The sequence below is a fragment of the Thamnophis sirtalis genome, unplaced genomic scaffold, assembly GCF_051295495.1.
Source record: "Thamnophis sirtalis isolate CommonGarterSnake01/CBP01778 unplaced genomic scaffold, rThaSir2_p1.2 scaffold_12, whole genome shotgun sequence".
Classification (NCBI taxonomy): Eukaryota; Metazoa; Chordata; class Lepidosauria; order Squamata; family Natricidae; genus Thamnophis; species Thamnophis sirtalis.
Window position 1 is genome coordinate 50,639,939 of NW_028261392.1, and position 22,748 is coordinate 50,662,686.

At 45.3% G+C, this 22,748-nt stretch overlaps 1 protein-coding gene across 3 annotated transcripts in view; it reads left to right on the forward strand.

Annotated features, from left to right (window-relative positions):
• The first annotated feature begins 2,891 nt into the window (after positions 1 to 2,891).
• SMS (spermine synthase) overlaps positions 2,892 to 22,748 on the forward strand; it is a 61,894-nt gene continuing 42,037 nt past the window's right edge. Inside the window, exon 1 of one of the 3 annotated variants that reach the window (XM_014071826.2) lies at positions 2,892 to 3,084. In XM_014071826.2, the coding sequence (XP_013927301.2) occupies positions 3,036 to 3,084 (49 nt within the window). In that variant the 5' untranslated portion in view covers positions 2,892 to 3,035. Of the gene's footprint in view, positions 3,085 to 18,001; positions 18,201 to 22,748 lie in introns of those variants that run through there. The other 2 variants (XM_014071827.2, XM_087726479.1) reach the window with 2 other exon arrangements.

Genomic DNA, 22,748 nt, shown 5'->3' on the forward strand with positions numbered 1-22,748 from the left:
ATCCGGGTAGCCAAATGTGTAGCAGGGCGTGGGGTCTGGGTGGCCGGAGTGATGTCTCTAGGGCAGCAAGGGGTAATGCTGGTTGAGCCGGTATGGTTTGTTCGTGGATGTTAGACTCTGAAAGCTGCAATTGTAGGCTGGGTGGATAAGTGCCAATTAAGAAGATGGTAGAAATGACACAGCAACGACAAAGACGTAAGAAAGGTACCAGCAGTGGCCACTGGGGGGAGTCCAAGCTCCAAATACGCTGCCTCTCCGGAGTAATGGTGACTGATGTAAAGTGACTCAGTAAAAGACAATAATACTGGTCAGCACAACACTCCTGGGGCAATGGTAACAATTGATGGTATTGGTTGCCACAGAGGGCCTGTCGTTGAGATTCTAAAGTTCCAGTCCAGTTACCCAGCAGGTAAATAGTCCGGCAATGTGAAGCCCCGCAGGAATAGTGGTGAGGTGGAAGAGAAACGCCGCACCAGGATGCAGGGGGGGGGGGAGTTATCGAAGCTGCAGTGGGGACAGGAAACTAGTTCCTCTGTCTCCCAGTCCAGTCTAAGCATCTCTCCTGGGCTCCCCACCCCCTCTTCGGGGTTCAAACCAACCCCTCGATGCTGTCCAATCCACAAAAGAGTTCGGCGTCTCTCAAAGCAGCGGGGCCGAAGCCGCCGCCTCTCACTCAGAGCTGCCACCGCCGCTCCCCAGCTGTTCCAAAGGGCCGGCGTGGGAAACCGCGTCGGAGGAGATAACGCCGTCTTGGAGTCGCTCAGAGGCAGCCCCCTCCTCAAACAGCCACCCCCCTGGGCAGCCCGAACGTTGGCGCTCCACAGGAACCCCTCAATTACCATTTCAGAGGTCCTGGTCGCCAAAACCGGTCTTTTTCTTTCTTCTAACGATCGGAGCAACGAGGCTCGGCAGCCATTCCTGTTCTCACGCATGCGCAGTCCCACCTTCTTCTTCACCCAACATCTGGAAGCATAGGATCTCTTTTTTCTGTTCAGGAACTCAAGCCATGTGATCCTGTTCACCATTAAATCATCTTTCCAAGCAGCCTCCATGTTTCCAGTGTCTTTCCCCCCACTTGGAACTGAACCCAGAAGGACATTTCTTCCAACAATAGCAACACAACAATTGTCCTTTTGTTCCTAAGTTAGCTATTCCTGCAGTTACAATGGAAATTCAGTGAAGGAAATTAAATGTCTGGTTGGCTGGAAACGAGACACAATTTTTAAATAAATCTTGGGAAACAAAATGTCTTCAGCACATCTTAAATATGCTTATAAGAATCACACATTTGCAGGGCCAGTTAAAATATCTTTCCTCCCAAAAAGCTAACATAGTTATTGGGAAGAAAATCCCTTAAAGTGTAAGAGAAAATAATGTAACGTGTTGAACTTGTTAGTTTAGTTGTAGCATTGCCTCATTTCTGGAAGATGTTTATCAGCTAGTTTGACTTTGGAAAGATGCAAATAATTCCTCGATTATTTGCTCTTTCATTTGTATGCTTAGTCTTCCGGTGTTATAATTGCAGTTTGTGTTTTTAAGCCACCACCTAATTGTTAGAATATATTTAAAGCAATTAAAGAGATAATTCTTCAGTAATTTTAATTATACGCAATGTGATTTCTCAGGGAAAAATTGGCATCTGCTGCAATTCCATGTAAATGAGAACTGGTTAAAGTAATTCATTAGAGACTTCAGGGCATCTAAAAGCATGGAAGAAATTCCTCGACTGATGCAAAAGTTGGTTGATTCATCCTTTCTGTGGTCTTTATCAAGTAAGCAGTTTCTTTTGTTCTCTGCATAAAGCAAACAGACTGCAATCTCGCTCTTTGCAGCATTTTATATTACATACTGTAAAAAGTTGGCACCCATCCCTTTCCTAGAAGAATGAATTATTTTAGGAAATATTTAAAAAGACAGAATATATTTCCCCTAAAAGAGAAATAGAAATCTTAAGGGAGACAGAAACTCAAGAGCTTCAGCTCCCTGCTCCTAGCAGATATTTGGTGCCCACTGAGAAGGACTGGGCCAGCCTACAAAGGACCTTCAGCTTCAAGATGATGGGATTAAGACACGACCCTCCAGGACATTATAGGATTATCTAGCAGCAGGCCTCACTGCCTTACAAAATCACCTGGGGACATTGCATCACCCAGCAAGCTTCAACCAAGCTTGACTCAGAAAACCTACAAGGTTAGTTATGACCCCTACAGCAGCTAATAGCTTGCACAGGAACAGGAAGCTCAAATTTCAAATCCCAAAATGGTATAAATAACCCACTCTCTCAACTCCATGAGGTGAGCTGCACCAGTACCATGTACTGGATGGTTCTGCTTCATTAAACCATCTTTCCAATCAGCATCCATATTTCAAATGTTTTTTCTCACCACTTGGAACTGAACCAGATGGATAATTCTTCCAACAATGCCTAAAAGGACATTGTTCTTATAAGCTACGATTCAGAATTTCTTCTGGAACTGAAAAATAAAACTGCGATGCAGGAGGACACTAGGCCTAGTCTGCAATATCCCAGCCTCAATTTGGTGAAGCAGCTTTACCCATCATAGAATAAAACGAAGCGTAACGTGCATAAGAAATTCGAAGAACCTAGAATAGGAACATTCGAGACATCACAAAAAATGTGTTATTTGAAGCGCCTTTATTTTGCAGGAAGGCCTCGAAGGCAAAGTAGTAACTACTACTGGAGCAGTGAATCTGTCTCCGATTATAAACAAAAGCCATCAGCGCTCTCCTTCAGGCTTCCTAAAACAGCAAATAGAGAAGTGACGCTCGCGTCTTCCACGAATCCCCAGTGGAGTCGCTTTCAGTCCCTCCACCTCGGCGTCGACTTATCGCTTCCAGTCATTTGCCCCTCCCCTTCGGGTTCTCACACGGCGGCGGCAACCTCGGCCTCCACCTCGCGTGCTAGCACACACACACACACACGGCACGCTCACGCATACCGCGCAGGCAGGCAGTGGCACTCGCAACACAGCCACGGCCGTTCCACCAGGCATGGCACAGGGCTCTACTTCATTATGGCAGCAGCGCGACACAGCACTCTCGACTTCATGCTCAGCGCCACAGGTGAGCCACCTCATTCCGGCGACTCGCCCTTTCTGGCCTACCAACCCACTCATTGCTGCCTGACGGGCCCATAATTCTTCTTCCTTCCCTTCCTCAGCAACGGGGAGAGGAGAGATCCGAACGGCTTGCAGCAAGAGCCATGGCTCTCCGCAGGCCTCTGCACCAAATGAGGCAAGCGAACGAGCGAGTTGTCTTGTCTAGGTCGGCGTGGGAAGAGTGGGGCAGACTGCCAGCTTTGCCCCAGCGTGTTTCTTTCCTGTTTACTCTCCCCTCCCTTCCCCCAATATACGACATATACCCTTCCCTCCCCGGGTCTCCTTCACCGCCCACTCTTGAACCTTCTGTTCTTCCGAATCTTCGATTACCTGGCATAGTAGGGTTTTTTCCGCCTTCCCCTTTCCCACCTTTCTGTTTACAATTATTTTCTGATATTCAATTATTTTCTAACATTCGTGCCTGCAGCTCCTCCCTTTCGTAAATGCAGATTACCTAAAAGCTCAGCCCCCTCTTGCTCCATTTCCAACCATGCACGTTTCCGTGCAGCATGTGCTTTATGGCCTCCCCTCGGCTAAATCTTGCCATGTGTCTGTCTTACTCATTTCTCTGAACAGACCCTCTCTCACCCGAATATGATTTACTCTCGTCAATAGACTGGCAAAGATCTTTCCTCTCCCTTCCGGACATATTCCCTTTATATACTTAAAAAGTGGGAGTGGGCGGATATTATATCAAAAAACATTCGCTACTATTGCAAATGTGAGCCCGTGCCTGTGTGTGTGTGTGTGTGTGTGTGTGTGTGTGTCCGTGTGTGTCCGTGTGTGTGTGTGTGTGTCCTGTTTCAGTCCAGTAGAAGTAGGCATCTGTTCATTTTGCAAGTCTTGCCGCCAAAGGAGGGACCCTCAGGTGGTAAGTTTTTCCTCTAGAGATGCTAATGGAAGAAATGATCCAGTTACTTCCCCCTACCCTTTCTGATTTCCAGGCTCTACTGGAAATGGGGCTAGAAAGAAAATGTTAGCTGTATAGTACAGGGGAAATGATGTGCTTGTTTAATAGAGTAATAATAGAAACAAGATGTACTGTACAGAACATAGAAGAACAGGAAGCTGCCTTACAAGGATAAATTGAACTGAAATTGTCTAATTTCAAATAATTGTAGTTAAAAATAAATAGGGATATTTGATATTTTATGTCTCCTTGGTTGGAGAAGGAAATATTTGGGATAATTATTCTAACTTCTTGGAATTGGGCTATTTCCCAATGTTTTCCAAAAGGCCGGAATCCAACCATTTCTGTTTAGAACACTTCACCTTTAGTGGCATTTAAGAAATGTATTCAAATATTGTACATTTTTTAATAATCAGTAGGGTTGCAATTATTCTGCATAAAAGAAATAGGCCAATCTTTATGTAAACAAATCTCAAATAAAAAAATGCAATATTTAAGAACTAAACAGGGAGCCACATTTGATGGTACTTTTTAAGCAATAGAACTTAAAGACCACAACATGCTGTCCTGCTTCAGATTTTGTGTGTATATGTGTATATATATATATATATATACACACACACACACACACACACACACAGATTTCTTAGGAGATTATCAATTTAATTTCAGAGGAGGATAGCAAGGAATGTCTTGTTTAAGATAAAGACTTGCCTGCGAATTTTGTTTTTAAAGAGTGCAGATAAGTCACCCATAATTGGTTTGTCAAGGTTATCAGCTAGTCCAAGGGTTTATACTGCAAGAGAAGTCATGCACGAGCCAGATATTATTTCCAGCAACATAGGCAAAGAAAATATTTTTTAAAAGGCTGCAGCCAGCTATCAGCAATCAGAATGCTTTTTTCAGTGTTTCTCTACCTTGGCAGCTTGAAGATGTGTAGAAGCTGTCAGAATTCAACCGTCAACATGCTGCCTGGAGTATTCTGGGAGTTGAAGTCCGCACATCTTCAAGCTACCAAGGTTGCAAAATAGTGGTTTACTCCATTGCTTGACAAGTAACCCAACAGTTTTCCTCTGTTCTGCTGTTCCTTCTGCTTGTCTCGTGCAGGGTCCTTACCTGACAGGTCCAGCTACTTAGGTAGGGTTGGTGATTGATCAGCCTTATGTAATGTTTGGTTTTGTCCTTCTTGAATAGACATATTGTGCAGGCTCAACTGAAGCAGCTTTTTCAGCTTCAGACTTAAGAGTCTGACTCCTGAGCCTGGGCTATGATATATGTGTTAATTAGCAGTATCTGGATGCTAAATCTTTTGTGAATGGCACTATTAATAACCTATTTATCATGTATGATATACTATAGAACTGATAAAGTAAATTGTCTGTTGTATTGCCATAAAACATATTGAAACAGATAAAACATTTGTTATGATTTTTGCTGGAACACACATACAACTATTGACCACAAAACAGCAATGAGTTCCTTTCCACTTCCACATTTGCATTTTGTTTTATACCTGTGTTGTGTGACAGCTGTACGCATTGTTGATGTGCTTCATTTAACTACTGTATAAGGCACATATGCTACAGAAACCTGGAAAGTACGTTTTCTTTCTTATAGTTTTTAAAAAAAAACAAAACTCAGTAGTCTTGGCTGAATAGGTTGTAAATTAGAAAATATTGTAAGAATTGTTGCAAATTAGGATGGTAGATAGGTCTTATTTTTACAGACTTGCTTGTTGGCTAAAACTACAGTACAAGTGTGTATTAAAAAGTTAGTCTTTTATTTCTATATTTTTAGTTAACTCTAAATGTAGATAGTGCTATTTATTTGTGGGATTAAACCTTATTTTTAAAATAAAGGCACCTGTTATTTTCTTAATTTTGATAGCTAAATAATTGCTCAACACTGGAAAACATTCAATAATCTAACAATTGAGATATGGATTACTAAAGTCTCTTCAGTTGCCATGTTATAAAAAGGCTGCTGATAAAATAATAAATAAACATCAGAAGCAGGGATCACAATTCTATCAAACTCTGGTAAATTTTGTATTAATTGAAACAAACTATCCATAGTATTATACAATGCGGTACATGTGAATATGTTCCTGTTTAAATCTACTTACTTTTTAAAGGCTATAATGTAGATTTATGTTACCCAATTACTTGTTAATGTTTGCTACTTATTCAACAAAAACTAATTTTAAAAATAAAATTATTTCTAAAGGGTACTAGAATTGTTCTGAGTAGAGAGAGCTCTACTAACTGCTGGTACAACTGATTCCTTCACTGTTCATTAACTTCTAAATAAAAAAAACCTGTTATAACACTGAATAATTGTTTTGAAGTTTATCTAGAAAGTAATATTGTAAGTAATCTAGAAAGAACTGTAAACTGATTTCTAGTCATGAGTTGCAAGCAATGATAGCATGAATTATGAACAGAAACTGACAATGTAGGGAGAGTAGATTTTACAAAAGTTGGCAAATTCTGGTAGAGATCACCTTCTGCAAAATCCTGGCAAAAAGGAGCCCTTTATTCTTTTACATGTATGTATGCTTTGGGAATGATTGAATTGGATTTCATTTATTCCTGTTCTATAACCAAATATATGTTTAGTTCCTATGTAGTATTAAGGTTTGCCAAGATCTTGCCCCAGATTTTGTTACATCAAAGAATTTCTAGGTTCAGCCAAATTTTGGAAGTTTAGAGTGATCTGTAGATCCAGAGCTCATGTTAGAATGCCAATGTTCTGAGTTCCTGATAGCTTTCTTTGTTTTCACATCTTGGGGAACATCTATGTCCGGGATGGCAAACCTATGGCATGTGTGCCACAGGTGGCACATGGAGCCATTTGTCAGGGCACATGAGGTGTTGCCCTGTCATGCACACGCTGGCCAGCTGACTTCAGCCTTTTTTTTGAGGCCATTTTTCACCCTCCCCAGGCTCCAGAGGCTTTATAGGAGCCTGGGGAGGGTGAAAACAGCCCCCAGCCCCCTAGAGGTCCTCCGGAGGCTTCAGGAGCTTCCCTGAAGCCTCAGGAGTACAAAAAACTGGACTTATAGGCAAACCAGAAGTCACTTCCGGTTTGTCCATAGGGCTGTTTTTCATCCTCCAGAGCCTTCAGGGAAGTCTCTGGAAGGCCCCTGAAGGCTCCGGAGGGCTAAAACTGGCCCTATGAGCAAACCGGAATTCTGTTCCTCAACTTCCAGTTTACCCGTAGGGCTGGTTTTTTGCGCTCCGGAAGATTCAGGGAAGCTCCTGAAGCCTTTGGAGGGCCTCCGGGGGAGGCGGGGGGATTTTTTCAACCTCCCCAGGCTCCTATAAAGCCTCTGGAGCCTGGGGAGAGCAAAAAGGCATGCAAAAAATGGGGACTGCTGGTCATGCACGCATATGTGCTGGGTGTCGCGCATTATGGGTGTGGCACATCCATGCACACACCCCTACGCTCCCCCCTGCTTTAGGCACATGAGCCAAAAAAGGTTCGCCATCACTGATCTATGTACTAATCATTCCCCATCTGGTGCTTTCTAGATGCAGTCATAAACTATGATATCACATGACTACATCACTTAGCAATGACAGTCCCAGTTGATGTTGTAACCCTAGGATCTTGTGTGTTGTTAAGTGGGAAAAGGTGGCAATCTCAAATCAGAAGCATGAGCAGTTCATAGGTGCTGGGGGTGGGTGCTAGGGAGTGTGGATGGGCCAGTGGGACCAGGAGAAGTTGGGGATGCTGCAAGGCTTCACAAAGGGCCAGCAGCTGCTTCAGTTAGATGCCCCTCATTAGCTGCAGAAACAGACAGGGAAGGTTAGCTGGGGGCAACAAGGATAGGCAGTAGGTGAGTGTAGCGGCTGGCCAAAAGGGGAAAGATGGAGAGGAGGTAGGTAACTAGGAGGTGTTGAAGCAGAGGCAAACACAACAGGGCAAAAGTGTGAGGTCCATGCCTAATGATGTTGCAGTCCTCACCAACCGACCACAACTAGCGCTACAGGAACTGGCATCACTAAGTGTGGTCATATGATGTTTTGCCAAACAACTGCTTCATTCTGTGCTGGTAGTTTCCATCCCACTGAAGGTCATTAAGCAAGGACTATGTGTATATTGATGAAGAAGATGGTGTTTCTCAGCCTTTTGTATCTGCATTTTCTTCCAATCCAATTTCATAAACGTTTTATCCAAGGAAAGAGACACCACCAGTATGTGACTTAATTAGGTTTATTGATAAGCTATATTTAATAAATAAGTTTGTAAACAGGATAGTTACATTAAATATTTGCAAATATGTGGTAAGATGTGAAATATCTGGTTGCAAATTTAGCATAATTCTATTATTTAACTCCAGATTCATCACAAATGTGTCTTCACCACCATAATTATATTTTATAACAAATGTGGCAAACCCTTTGCACTACTTAATCTTTTCCCTTTTAGCTTGAACCTGCAACAGGCCACACAGTTTATGGATTGTAATTTTAGTATAGTTAGACCATGTATAATTGACAGACTGGATTTTATTATAGATTTTAGTTGTTATGTATTATTTTATACTAGAATTTTTAATCGTATATTTACTGAACATTTTTATTTGTTCTGGTCTCTGGTCTGACTATAATAAACAGATTTGTTGATTGATTAACTGCAGTTTAATTTTTAGTTCTATAAAAAAGAAGACGTAAGTTTTATAAAGATAAGTATGATAGCCATTGTTTATCAGCTGTCTTGTTTGGCAACTGTTATGTTGCTATAAAAAAAACTGTTACAACCATAACAGCATCTCATGGTCATGTGGTCATCATTTGGACACTTCACAACCAGCATACCCTTACAACCATTGCAGCATTCTGCAGCCACATGATCACTAGTTGTATGCTCTGCAACCAGCTTGTGGCAGAATAGAGAAGGTAGAAATAAAATAATAAATCATAGTCACATGATGTTTTGCTTAGGTAAAGGTTCCCCTCGCACATATGTGCTAGTCGTTCCTGACTCTAGGGGACGGTACTCATCTCTGTTTCAAAGCCGAAGAGCCAGCTCTGTCCGAAGACATCTCCGTGGTCATGTGGCCGGCATGACTAAATGCTGAAGGTAACGCTGTTACCTTCCCACCAAAAAATGGTCCCTATTTTTCTACTTGCATTTTTATGTGCTTTTGAACGGCTAGGTTGGCAGAAGCTGGGACAAGTAACAGGAGCTCACTCCGTTAAGTGGCACTAGGGATTCAAACCACCAAACTTCCGACCTTTCTGATTGACAGCGTCTTAGCACCGCATCCCTTGATGTTTTGCTTAACAACTTCAATACTTCACTTAACAATCAAAGGGGTGGTGAAATCATAAGCCTGTCACAGTCATGTGATGTTTTGCTTAGTGGCATTTAACAATTGTGCTACTGGTCCCAGTTGTGATGATTAAGTGAGGACTACCTGTATCGTCTCAAATTTGACTGTTGCTGTCAATATTGTGTTGTTGTTTTTTAAACTCTTAACCAGAGATCTCACTTTGGGGAAATAATTCTATCTTAGCCCAGTTTGCCTCAGAGATTTGTTTTGAAGATAAAATGAAGAAAAATATGTTGCCTTGAACTCTCTGAGAAAGAAAAAAAATATAAAGGCACATTATACAAAGAGATCATTATAGAGGTTGAAGCTATATGGCTTTGTTATCAATAATGTGTTAATAGTAATCTTGAATAAGAAAAAAATGTCCTGTAATCTTGTCTTTTTAATCATTAGTGTCAGGGCTGTCTCCATCTATTTTCTAGGAAAGAAAAATCCTTGGCTCCATAGATTTAGAGAAAAGTACTTTTACTAGGAATGAATTGAAAGCAAGCAATTCCAGGCAAGCTCTGAGGCAAAGCGTTCGAAAACAGCAAATTGAAACAAGCTGTACAGCCCAACCCCCTTGTAGCTAGGCAACTGGAAAACACTGCATACCAGAGCTAACAGAAATGCCCTTGGAGAAATAAGTGAAATCGAGGCTGGAGTTGCAAAGCTGCAATGAAAAATTCTCCACTGATCCCTCCCCCCCGCCATTTTCTGTGGCAGCAAGCTGCAGGCTAGTTGACATTCACACCCCCGTAACAGAGGCTTTAACCATACAGAGAAAGTTTACAGAAGTAAAACACACAATACATCACACCAAGAACAGCGATCCCTTCAGGGTTCGTTGGCGTTAGGGTTAGGGTTAGGTGCTTGATTAACCCACTGCCCAGGGCACGACCAGAACGAGGGCCCAAACGGACCACGAACATGTTCGGGAAAGCCCTCCAGGCTGCAAAGGCCCCTTCCCCCTCAGGTGAAAGTGATGGAACCCCAGGCAACGACAACCAGCTGCCTGAACCAACAGCGAGGATGAGGGAGAAAATGATCCAATGGTGAGAGAACCAATTCACCCTTTCCTTTTTCCAATACGCCTCACAACCCCAAAAACAGGAAACCAGAGGGATTTTCAAGCCCTAATAGACTCAGGCTGCACAAGGTGCTTGATTAACCTAACCACAGTCCTGAAACTGGGGATCAGAGCAAAAAGACTGGCCCACCCGATCCGGTTGGGTCCCTAATGGGAGGAGCCTACCTGACAGAGCCACCCACCTGACAGAACCAGTGAGGCTAGAGTTAGTGGATCACTGGGAAGTAATTTGATTCATAATATCCCCCCAAATGACAGACCCAGTCATACTGGGACTTTCCTGGCTAGACAAGTGGGGACCGACCATCTGGTGGCAAGGGGATACCCGCAGACTTAGGATATCAAGGTGCCCCCAACCCCTCCCACACCAGCAAACAGAAACACCACCCACGCTGGAAACCCCCCAAAAGAGCCCACAAGAACAACTGGCAACTACATCTGACAAAACCCCAGAGGCCAAACTGATTCCAATGGAATATCAGGACCTCACAGAAGTATTCAGCAAGGCTGAGTGTGATGTTCTGCCTCCCCACCGGGAGAACAGACTGCCATCGAAATCATTCCCAGGGCAAAACTACCCAAGCCCAAACTGTACACCATGACACCCCGGGAAATGCAAGAGATGCGCAAATACATAGAAAAAACCAAGCAAGGGGGTTCATTGAGCCAGCCAAGCCACGGGTCGCAGCGCCAGTCCTCTTCAAAGAAAAAAAAGATGGAACTATGAGGTTGTGTGTGGACTTTCGAGGGATAAATGGGGTGTGCGTACACAACCTATCCGCCTCCCCCTCATGAAGGACATGCTATCTCATCTGGCCCAGGGGAAAGTCTTCACCAAACTAGACCTCAGAGAAGCATACTACCAAGTATGTATCAGAGAGGGAGATGAGTGGAAAACAGCATTCAACTGCCCCCTAGGGAGCTTTCAATTCAAAGTGATGCCTTTTGGACTTCAGGGGGCCCCAGCAGTATTCATGCAGTTAATAAATGAGGTGTTGCACAAGCACCTCTACAAGGGGGTCCTTGTCTACCTAGATGACATCCTTATCTACACTGAAATGAGCCAAGGTGGCGCAGTGGTTAAAGAGCAGCACTGCAGGCTACTGCTAGATCAGCAGGTCAGCGGTTCAAATCTCACCGGCTCAGGGTTGACTCAGCCTTCCATCCTTCCGAGGTGGGTAAAATGAGGACCCAGATTGTTGGGGGCAATATGCTGACTCTCTGTAAACCGCTTAGAGAGGCCTGATAGGCCTATGAAGCGGTATATAAGTCTACTGCTATTGAAACCATGGATGACCACCTACCCCTGGTCCGCCAAGTACTGAAAAAACCTCTGGCAGCCAACCTGTATGTCAAGGTATCAAAATGCGAATTCCACCGTGCACGGTTAGACTACTTGGGTTACTGGGTGTCAAATGAGGGAATAGAGATGGACCCAGCCAAAGTGTAAGCCGTCTTAGGCTGGTAACACCCTCACACCTGCAGACAACTACAAAGTTTCCTAGATTTCGTGAACTTCTACAGGCAATTCATGCCCTCCTTTGCGAAAATTGCCAAACCCCTAACAGTTCTCCTGAAGACAGGGAGCCAAGGAACGAAACCCCATCCGGGACAACCCCTACAGTGCCAAGAGGCTTTCAAAACACTAAAATAAATGTTTGCAAAGGAGCCAGTGCTGAAGCATCCTAATCCCGAGCAACCTTTCGTGATCCAAGCAGACGTCAGCAACATGGCAGTGGGAGCAGTACTACTCCAAAGAAACAACCAAGGAAACTTACAACCCTGCACCTACACCTCCCGCAAGCTCACAGACACAGAGCGACAATGGGCCACGTAGGAAAAGGAGGCTTTTGCAGTGAGATGGGCACTGCTATCCTGGAGACACCTGTTGGAAGGGGGCCAGAAACCGTTCGAAGTCTGGACCAATCACAAAAATCTAGAGGCGCTTAGGACCCCACGGAAGCTATCACTGAAACAAGTCTGATGGGCTCAATACTTCAACCATTTTGATTTTGTTTCAAAGCAGATTCCAGGGGGAAGGAACTTTCTAGCTGATGCCCTCTCCCGCATGCCTCAGTACAAATGCGAACAGGAGCACATAGTGGATGCCATCATTCCCTCTACCCAAACCGCTGCCCAAGTGACCAGCAGACGGCAACGCCGTGACTGGCAAGACCAACTTGCAAGCAACCTAACCACGAGGCTCAAAACTGAACTGCTAGCAGACCCCTGGTTCCAAAACAACCAACACATCTTGACAAAGAGAGATGACCTTGCATGGAAGGGGACAAAACTCTACATCCCAGAATCCCTACATACATACCCTAATTCTCCAGAGGAGTTATGATGCCAAACCAGCAGGCCACTTTGTCTTCCTAAAGACTTTACTCTTAGCCCGGAGGCAATTCTGGTGCATGGCATGAAGAAAGATGTAGATATTTACATGAAAAGTTGTACCATCTGCGCCACAATGAAGAGATGACCAGGAAAATCCCCTGGACTACTGCAAACAGTAGCAGAGCCAACGAGGCCGTGGGAGGAGATCGCAATGGACTTTATAGTAGAGTTGCCAAAAAGTGGGGGAAACACGGTGATTTGGACTGTAATAAACCTATTTTCTGAACAGGCACACTTCATACCCTGTAGCAGACTACCCTCGGCTCACAAGCTGGCTAAACTGTTTGTGAAGCTTATCTACCGACTGCATGGAGTACCTCAAAGAATTACCTCAGACAGAGGGGTCCAATTCACAGCTAAGTTCTGGAGGGAGTTCCTGCGATCCATTGGATCATATCAGGGTCTTAATTCAGCTTTTCATCCGAGCACCAATGGGGTGGCAGAGAAACAACGCCATGGTGGAGCAGTACCTGAGGTAATATGTGAACTATCGGCAGTCCAATTGGGCAGACCTTTTATCTTTTGCTGAGATGGTGTACAATAATGCTGTTCACAGTAGCACAGGATTCATGCCATTCAAAATAGTGAGTGGTATGGATTTTGTCCCAATGCCTGAGTATCTAAGGGATTCCCCCTCCCCCCCCCAGTCAGCTTGGCTGACTGGATGTCGATGCTGAAATCAACCTGGGAAAATGTCAAAAAGGCACTGGCTAAAGCGGCACAAACCTATAAGAAATAGGCAGACAAACACCGGGCTCCGTAACGGCCATTCTGGGTGGGAGAGAAGGTTTACCTCTCCACAAAATATTTGAGATTAAAACTGCCTAGCAAGAAACTGGGGCCGAAGTTTATGGGACCATTCCCCATCGTAAAGATCATCAACCCAGTTACAGTGCAATTGAAACTGCCTCGATTGTTGGGGAAGATACACCCAGCATTTCATAGCAGCCTCTTAAAACCTGTGATTGGATCCACCCTGAGACCACTACCCCGGGAGTCCCTGGGCCCTATGGTCATAGGGGGCCAAACCCATTATGAAGTTCAGCATATCCTTGATTCTAGGTGGCACGGGAGACAACACCAATACTTAAATCAAGTGGAAGGGCTACTTCTTATCACAGGCATCTTGGGTGAAAAGTATAAATGTCCAGGCTGATCGCCTTATAGCAAAATTCCATGCAGAAAATCCAAGCAAGCCTGGGGGAGGAACACATCCCTAAGTTGCACACCTGTACTCAAATTGCTTTGTTTTACACAGGTCGCTTTCAGGAAGTGAGGGGAGCCGGATGTCAACATCTAAAGTGTTTCCATGACTACTATCAACTTGGGTGGGGGATGCCATGTATACTTTTGGCTAGAGTAAAAGTTTCATATTTCTGTACTGGGATGTAATGTGCATGTCCAGAACCCTGCCATAGCGTCCTGTTGGAGAATGTGATTAATGACCTCAACCAGAGGGGAGGGTACACAGGGGTAAAGTTCAGATGCCATTAAGTGGGATTTAGTTTCAGCTCCACAGAAGTCCGGGCCAAGATGTTATTCCTAATAAATGAATGTTTTTCTTTTAACCTTGTCTTGAGGCTTGCAAATTAATTAATCCAACTCTTGGAAACTTCACACATTGATTGGGGAGGAGGACCAGGGACATCAGGAGTTGTTTGAAGATGAGCGCCTGGCTCCAGAGAAGCCCATCTTCATGGGCCTATTTAGACCAGCATTATTCAAATCACTCCTTTTCAAGGCCAAGTCAATGGCCCATGTGGGAGTGCCAGATAATCCCGCAGACAGTTCCCTAGCCCTCAGGATCCTAGTGAGCGACTGTTCATGTAGCTAGCTGTGGAGCAGGACATTATCCCATCCCTGCAGTTGTTCATTGACGTTATACAATGTCAATGGAACCAACCAGGTTCGGTTTCAGCTCCCAGTGGCAGTTATAGAAGGCTCCAGAGCTGGAGGAGCTGCTAGAGTGCCCCAAGGTAGACACTCCAGTAGCCTCTCTGGCCTCTTCAGCCGTCCTTCCATCCGAATTATCGGAGGGCCTGAAGGTGGAGGATAAAAAGGCAGAAGCTTCCTTCCACAAGACCCATTTAGCGGCCGCTTGGGCTATCAAGGCAGCAACGGCTGCATCCTTCTTTAATAGGACCTCTCTCCTCTAGCTTCACCAGCTGCAGGCCAGAGTTTGTTTGTTTGTTTGTTTATTAGACTAATATACTGCTTCATAGGGCTTTCAGCCCTCTCTAAGCGGTTTACAATTTTTTTAGCAAATTGAGTCAGCAACTTGCCCCCACAGTCCGGGTCCTCATTTCACCCACCTCGGAAGGATGGAAGGCTGAGTCGACCTTGAGCCGGTGAGATTTGAACCGCTGAACTGCAGATCACAGTCAGCTAAAGTGGCCTGCAGTACTGCACCCTAACCACTGTGCCACCTCTCGAGTTCCCCCCGAGGGCACCAGATTACATCAAGATATCAACAAACTGGTGGCAGCCATTGAATATTCAGCAGACGCCACCCTGAACATGGCTAATTTTGCATCCAGGGCCTTGGTGTCCAACGTAACATCTCACCGAGTTTCATGGCTCTGTAACTGGCAGGCAGACATGAGATCCAAATCCACACTGAGGTCAGTGCTATTGCTTCTTTCCCAAAAGAAGCAATGGGGAAAATGATTTCGTGCATCCTGAACGTCCTTTGGGCACGATTGCACGCCAGAACATTACAAAGATCTGACAGGAGCAGCTCTGATTCCCCAGTTTGGGTACCACCAAAGGTCCTCTGATCCCTCTTCTGGTGGACCTCTCCAGCCTTAGAGAAAGGATGTCTCTTCAAGGAATCCAACCAAGTGACCATAACATCAGACGCCAACCTCTTTGGCTGGGGTGCCCACACCCTATCTCGCTTAACTCAGGGCCGGTGGTCACAGGAGGAATTGGAGAACAACATCAGCTAGCTGGAACTCAGACCAGCTCATCTGGCGGTTCCAGGACAGGATAGCAGACCAGCACATGCTCTTGTTGACAGACAACTTGGCCGCAAAAGCGCATGTGAATTGCCAGGAACTACCCGTTCCAGAGTTCTCATTCGCAAAGCAGAAATGCTAGGTCCTCTGGGTGGAGAACAATCTCCTCTCCATAAGGGCAGAGCACATCTCTGGAACAGCCAATGTCCAGACAGACTGGCTGAGCAGATCAACCATTGATCACCCCAAATGGCATCTCCATCCTGACCTGTTCCAGTGCCTGTCGGAGAGGTTCAGCCAACCCATGGTGGAGGTGTTTGCCGGTCCACAGAACTCTTACCTACTGAGATTTTTCTCCAGGTTCCAGTCACCAGGGGCAGAAGGCATCAATGCCCTCTGCAGCCCTTTGCCTCAGGGGCTCCTGTACACCTTTCCTCCTCTCCCCCTCATTCACAGGGTCATCAGGAAGGTGCATGCGGAGAGGCCAGAGGTTCTCCTTGTTGCCCCCCCATTGGCCAAGACGCCCTTGGTATGCAGACCTGGTCAATCTCTCTGTCACGGTCCTGGAGAATTCCCCTGGACAGGGTTTCTCTCAGCCAAGGGTCACTGATTCGTCCAGATCCCCAGTGGCTCCAGTTGATTGGCACTTGAGAGGGACATCCTGAGAAGAGGAGAGTTCTCCGGGAGAGTCATCTGGACTATCCAGGCCTACAGACATGAATCAACCAACTGGATTTGACCTGGGTTGCCTTCTGCAGGTAGTGCGCCAAGGGACACGGACTAGACAGGGATCTAGCAACCAACACTCTGAGATGGCAGGCGTCCGTGTTATCCACGATTTTGACCAGTGATGACAGACATTCCATTTGTCATCATCTGAGGCGGCACAGTTTCCTGAAGGGTGCAGTGAACCGGAAGTCTCTTGTGCATTGTTACTCCACATGGGACTTTTCCATTGTCCTTGGCACCATTTGAGCTGTTGAAATCTACCAGGCTTTGCCTACTTACCTTTAAGGTGGCCTTCTTTGTAGCTGTGACTTCGGCTAGGACGATCTCAGAGCTAGGGGCTCTGTCACACATTTTTTGTCAGCTTGCTTCTTATGTGCTTGACGTGCCCCCTCCAGAGCCTAATGGGCAACTGGCCAAGTGTTCTGCAGTTGGACTATCCACTCGGCTAAGAAGGTACATGTGGTTTCTCTTTTTTAAAAATATTTTTTTAATTTTTAATTTAAAACAAATACAGCATTTTTCTTTACATGCTATAGAAAGTATATCAGTTGGTTACAAAAAGAAACTTTTGTGCATCTCTTCCACAGTCAACAAACATAATTCATGTTAACTTAAGTATTTTAACTCAAATATTTATACATGTCACCATCATTATATCTCCATTTTAATTTGACTATAATTGTTTAAGCATCCATCATAAAATATATCAAAATTTAATACATAGCCACATACCGGCCTTTCAATTACTATTTCTAAAATCCTCTACTAACACTAAATCCTTATGTCCTGTTCTAGCTAAACATCCATGATATTTCATAATAAAGTTTTCTAATCCTCCTTTCCAAATCACTGTTTAAAGTTTACACCCATTAAAGTTTATACCCATATCTATATATGTGTTGTTACTCTTATCCCTCCTTTATTTGACTATATCCTATATCATAACATTTTCCCCCTAATAATCAAAACTTTGATTGTACCTTAGTTCTTCTTTTTATTATGTGGTTAATCTTTGGTGAGATTCACAGCCTTTGGAGCTGGTTGGTAGCTCAACAGCTCGAGTCCTAACCAAGGAGCAAGGAACTTTAAATTTAAAATTTCCAAATAGTGAGATAGCCCTTTGGGTATTGCTCCAAGGGCTCCAGTTACAATTGGGACAACACACAATTTCTTTTTCCACAGTCGCTCAACTTCAATTTGCAAGTCTCGTTACTTTGTGATTTTTTCTTGCTGTTTATCTTCAATTTGTGCATCTCCAGGTATTGCAATGTCAATGAACCATACTTTTTTATTTTCAACTATTTTTATGTCAGGTGTGTTGTGGGCCAAGTGCTTGTCAGTCTGAATTCTGAAATCTCACAAGATCTTGACTTTCTCATTCTCTAAAACCTTCTCAACCTGATGGTCCCAGTGGTTTTTGCTGTACTCAAATCCAAACTTTTGGCACAATCTCCAGTGAATGATCTTAGCAACGCGGCCATGACGTTGTAGGTAGTCAATTTGTGAAATTTTGCTGTACTCACTGATCAAGTGGTCGACTGTCTCGTCTTTCTCATTACAGAGGCGACATTTGCTGTTGGTGGTAACATGTTGAATTTTTGCCTTCATGCAGTTTGTGGCTAAGGCTTGTTATTGAGCTGCCTCCTTCTCCCATATGGCCCACCTTTGTTCAGTTTTGGTGAGTTTCTTAGAGGTGTATGCACATGGATGTAGCAACCCCCAGGCATTCTTTTGCAATAACATTGCCCCACGGCTATATCGTTTGCGTCAGCCTGAATTACAAACAGAGCATCTGGGTCAGGGTTCTTCACAGCACAGGTTCTGCTGCAAAAAGTTGTTTGAGTTCTTCAAATGGCATTCCATAATCTCCTTAAGTGGCTGACCTGGCTTCAGCTTCCCCTCACTCTTAGTTTTTAAAAGGTTGGTGATTGGCAATGTGATCTTTGCAAATGAGGAAACGAACTGCTGATAGAAATTGGTGAAATCAGGAAGTTTTGCATTTGCCTCCTAGTGCAGGTAGGGGCCAATTCAACACTGCCTTTACCTTTTCTAGGTCCATTTCCACTCCTTCAGTTGAGATATGGTAATCCAGGTAATCAATATTATCTTGATGAAATTCACACTTGGAAAGTTTTGCATACAGTTCAGTGGCTCGGAGCCTTTTAAGGACTGCCCACACCTATCTCACATGTTCCTCCATAGTCCTCCATTAAAATGTTGCCAAGTATACCAACACTCTGTTGTACAAAAAGTCATGCACCTCATCGATCAGTTGCATGAACACCACGGGGGCCTCCTGTAGGCAGAAAGGGAGCACCTGAAATTGGAAACATCCCTGATGGCTATTAAACACAGTTTCCACTCATCACCCTCCTTTATTCGAACCTTGTAGTACAACTTCCCACAAATCTAACTTAGTGAAGATTTTTCCTTTGGCTAAATGCCCCAACATGTCCTTCATCAGGGGCAGTGGGTAGACATTTTCTACACACATTGTGTTTAGCCTCCTATTATCAGTGCATAGACGAAGAGTCCCATCTTTCTTCTCCCAGAACAAGATGGGGCTTCCATTCGTGGCCTTACTGGTTGGATAAATTTACATTTTATGTTCTTATCTATGAAGGTGAGAAGCTCTCCTAGCTTGCGTGGAGTCATCGAGTAAAGTTTAGGCTTGGAGAGTTTAGCCCTGGGAAGGATTTCAATACTGCAGTCTGTGGGGTGATGGAGCGGGAGTGCATCAGAGCCTTTCTCACTAAATAAATATTGCAAGTTCCAGTACTTCTTCAGGATTCTGGATTTGTTTATTGAGTGATCCCGAGCTGCTACCCCCAGCTCCCTTTGTCCTTTGTTTCTGTCGCCCCCACATTTTGGGATCTTTTTTTTTCTTCCTTGGCCACTTTCTGCCAAATCTTTAAAAGTTCTCTCCTCCAATTCACATTATGATTCCATTTCTGCAGCTAAGACAGTCCAAGTAGAAGGGGCCTCTCCATCCCTGGTACCACTATGAAACTCAGAGTCTCTTTATGCTTTCCCATTCTCATCTCTACTGGTTCAGTTATAAAGTGAGCTTGCCTCCTTCCAGCTACAGTCCCATCTATCTGGCAAAATTCTATGGGCACCCTCAGCCATTTGAGCCTCAGTCCCAGCTTTTCATCGACTTCAGGGCTAACAACACATCTAGTGCAGCCTGAGTCCAATAAAGCCAGCATTCTCCTTTGGGTTCCTGAGGAGCACACCACTAATTTCACTGGGAGGATTACAGGGGTCACCCACTGACTTACCAGGGAATCATTGTTGTCATTGCTTCAGTCTCACCTGAGCTGGTTTGCGTTGCCAACTCCTCAGAGCCAGGAGGGGCAAACTCTATGACTTTCAGACCTTTTAGAACTGTCTCTCAGGTCCTCAGAGCTGGTTTCGTTGCTTCCTCCCTCAAGTTATCATGGCATTGAGGTTGCAATTGCTAAATTGGCATGCTGCAGCTTGGTGGCCTTCCTCCCCATATCTGAAGCACATTGTGGTCCAGGAGTATGTTTTATGTGTGGGAAGGAAGGACTCCTCACATCTGCTGGCCTCGCAGCATCAGTCCTGGATGAGGTCTATCGCCACTTCCGCCGCCAGCATATACCAGCGTTGTAGGGTTCGTGAGGCCTCGTGTGAGACACAGGTGTGGTAGATGTTGAGGCCATCTTTGAAGCAGTCAATGAAGATGACTTTGGGTCATGCGGCCAACCAGCATACCAACTCTTGGAACTCCTGGGTGTACATGATCACTGACCGCCGCCCCTGGGTGATGGTCTTTATCCATATCCGAGCCTTACACTCAGCCAGGGGATCCTCAAACTGTTGACAAAAGGCTGCCATAAAGTGGTCATAGTTACGCAGTTGGGGGTATTGTTATTGTGCAGGGAGACCATCCACTCAGCTGCCCCCCTCCAGAGCCATGGTTACTTGTCTTATTTGGGCTTCTGCCATCTCTAGTTCAGCGCCATATTCCTGCATGTAGTTCCAGATTTGCAGCAGGAAGAACCCCAGTTGCTGATGGTCTCCCCCATATTTAACCCTAAGGCTGGGAACTTTGGGAGCCAGTGCCTGCAGGCGGAGTGGCTTGCAGTTTGGTCTGGGGTGACCCAGGAACCTTGAGTAGCTGTCTGTGCAAGAGGTTCTTGGCCACTTTGACTCCTCACAACTAGTTGTATGGAGAACAGGGCCTGGTTCAGCATGGCTTCACTCCAGAGGGTGGTGTCTTTTCTTTGTGCTGCGCCCATCTGAGCCTGATGGGCTTCTCATTGAAGTCCAGCTCCTCTTGCTACTCTGCCTCACCTCAAGCCCAGTATGGTCTAATGGGGGAGCTAGCCGTAGCTCCAGTTTCCTTCAGCTCACTCCCATGATTGGACATTGGATGCTTGATCCTCACGGTAGACTGCTGTCTCCGGGTCTACCATAAAAGTAGAGCTTGCCTAATATCATGGCTGCCTCTGCCCATTTCCTTGCAAAGAAAAATCCTTGGCTCAATAGAGAAAAGTACTTTTACTAGGAATGAACTGAAAGCAAGCAATTCTAAGCAAGCTCTGAGGCAAAGCATGCAGAAACAGCAACTTGAAACAAATTGTACAGCCCAACCCTTTTGTAGCTCAGTAGCCAGAGGCCACTGCATACTAGAGCTAACAGAAATGGCCTTGGAGAGATCGGCGAAATCCAGGCTGGAGTTGCAAAACTGCAATGAACAATTCTCCACTGATCCCTCCTCCCTTTTTTGTGGTAACAAGCAGCAGGCTAGCTGACAATTAGTTCTTTAGATAACAGGCCATTGATTTGACTTGAAAAATTAAATACAAAGGAGAAATCAAAGTATTAAATGCAAAAAATATCTTTAACTTAAATTATAAATTAACTTGAGGAATTTTTTGTTTACTTTAAAAAATTATGTTCTTCACAATGAACAGATGTTCATTGCCACCTGTTAAAATAATTGGCCTCACCCTCAAGCTTCTCCATAGTGAGGGGGGGTATCCAGGATGGGTTGACCTTGTCCTCTCATTGATTGGGCTGAGTCAGATAAGCTCTTTGGGCCATACTCTGGTCACCAGATACCACCCAGGTATTGACTCAGCCCCTCAACGGGCAGTTGTGATCATCCCAAGCTGCTGGAAAAATTTTTTAAAAAAAGGATTGAACTCATTGTTAACTGGATTGCATTCGCTGCCTCCCTGCCTGAGTGAGTAACTGGCTCTTGGCTGATTCCCTGGCCGGGAAGAGAGAGAGAGAGCACATGCAGCAAGCCCTTCAGGGCAACATGCAGCTTAGGTCATAAAGAGAGACTTAGGGCACTAATTGAGACTGCAGGCAAGGGGACGCTCCCCTGGAAGCCCCAGGAAGGCAGTCACGTCGGAGAGGCTCAGCTAGCACCGGAGCGCTCCGCCTAAGGGGTTGAGCGGTGAACCATGGTTTTTTAAACACAGCGGAACGCCCGCGAGTGCCGAAGAGAGATAGTGGCCTGCAGTAGCTCGCAAAGCTCGGAAGAGAGCATAGGAAGCGAGAGAGAGCTCTCCAGCGGCAGCGGAAGCCGTGCCGCAATCCTAAAGGCACAAGCCGCTTCCACCTGTTCCCAGGGAGAGGAACTTTTTGAATTTGGAACCAGAGGCCATTTTGAAACCACATGATCCAAGATGTCGGCGCCCAGCAGCACAGAGGATATCGGCAAGACTCAAGACTTCAGCCCAGCAGCCAGCAACCTCACAGGAGGAGCAGAGGAGCAGCAGAGCAGCTAAACAGGTCAAAGACTGCTACAGAGGCTGCTAAGGGAAGTGGAGGAGGCATGGCAAAGGCAAAGAGAAAGCATGTCTCCTCCAAGGGGGCCAAAGCGGCAGGCTGCAGCTACAAGCCCCCAAAGCCTGGCTCCAAATATGAAAGGCGGAGGCACTGAGCCTTGGATGCATTTGCCACAAGGATAGCAGCAAGAGGGCTACCCCTGGCCAGGAACCTGGAGAAGGATTTCCAGGGATTCTTTCTCCTGGCAGGACTGCAGATGGGGACCCCCCCACACACAGGTGAGGATTCCCTTTGATACTTCGGGCATCTGGGGGGGATGCACAAGGATGGCAATCACCCTCACGCTTCACAGTAGCGACACCCTCGCCACAGCCCTTCCCGTCCACACCTGCTGGCACAGGGCCAGGAATACCATCCACATCAGGGATGCCCAACTTCCAGGATATTACGATGTGGG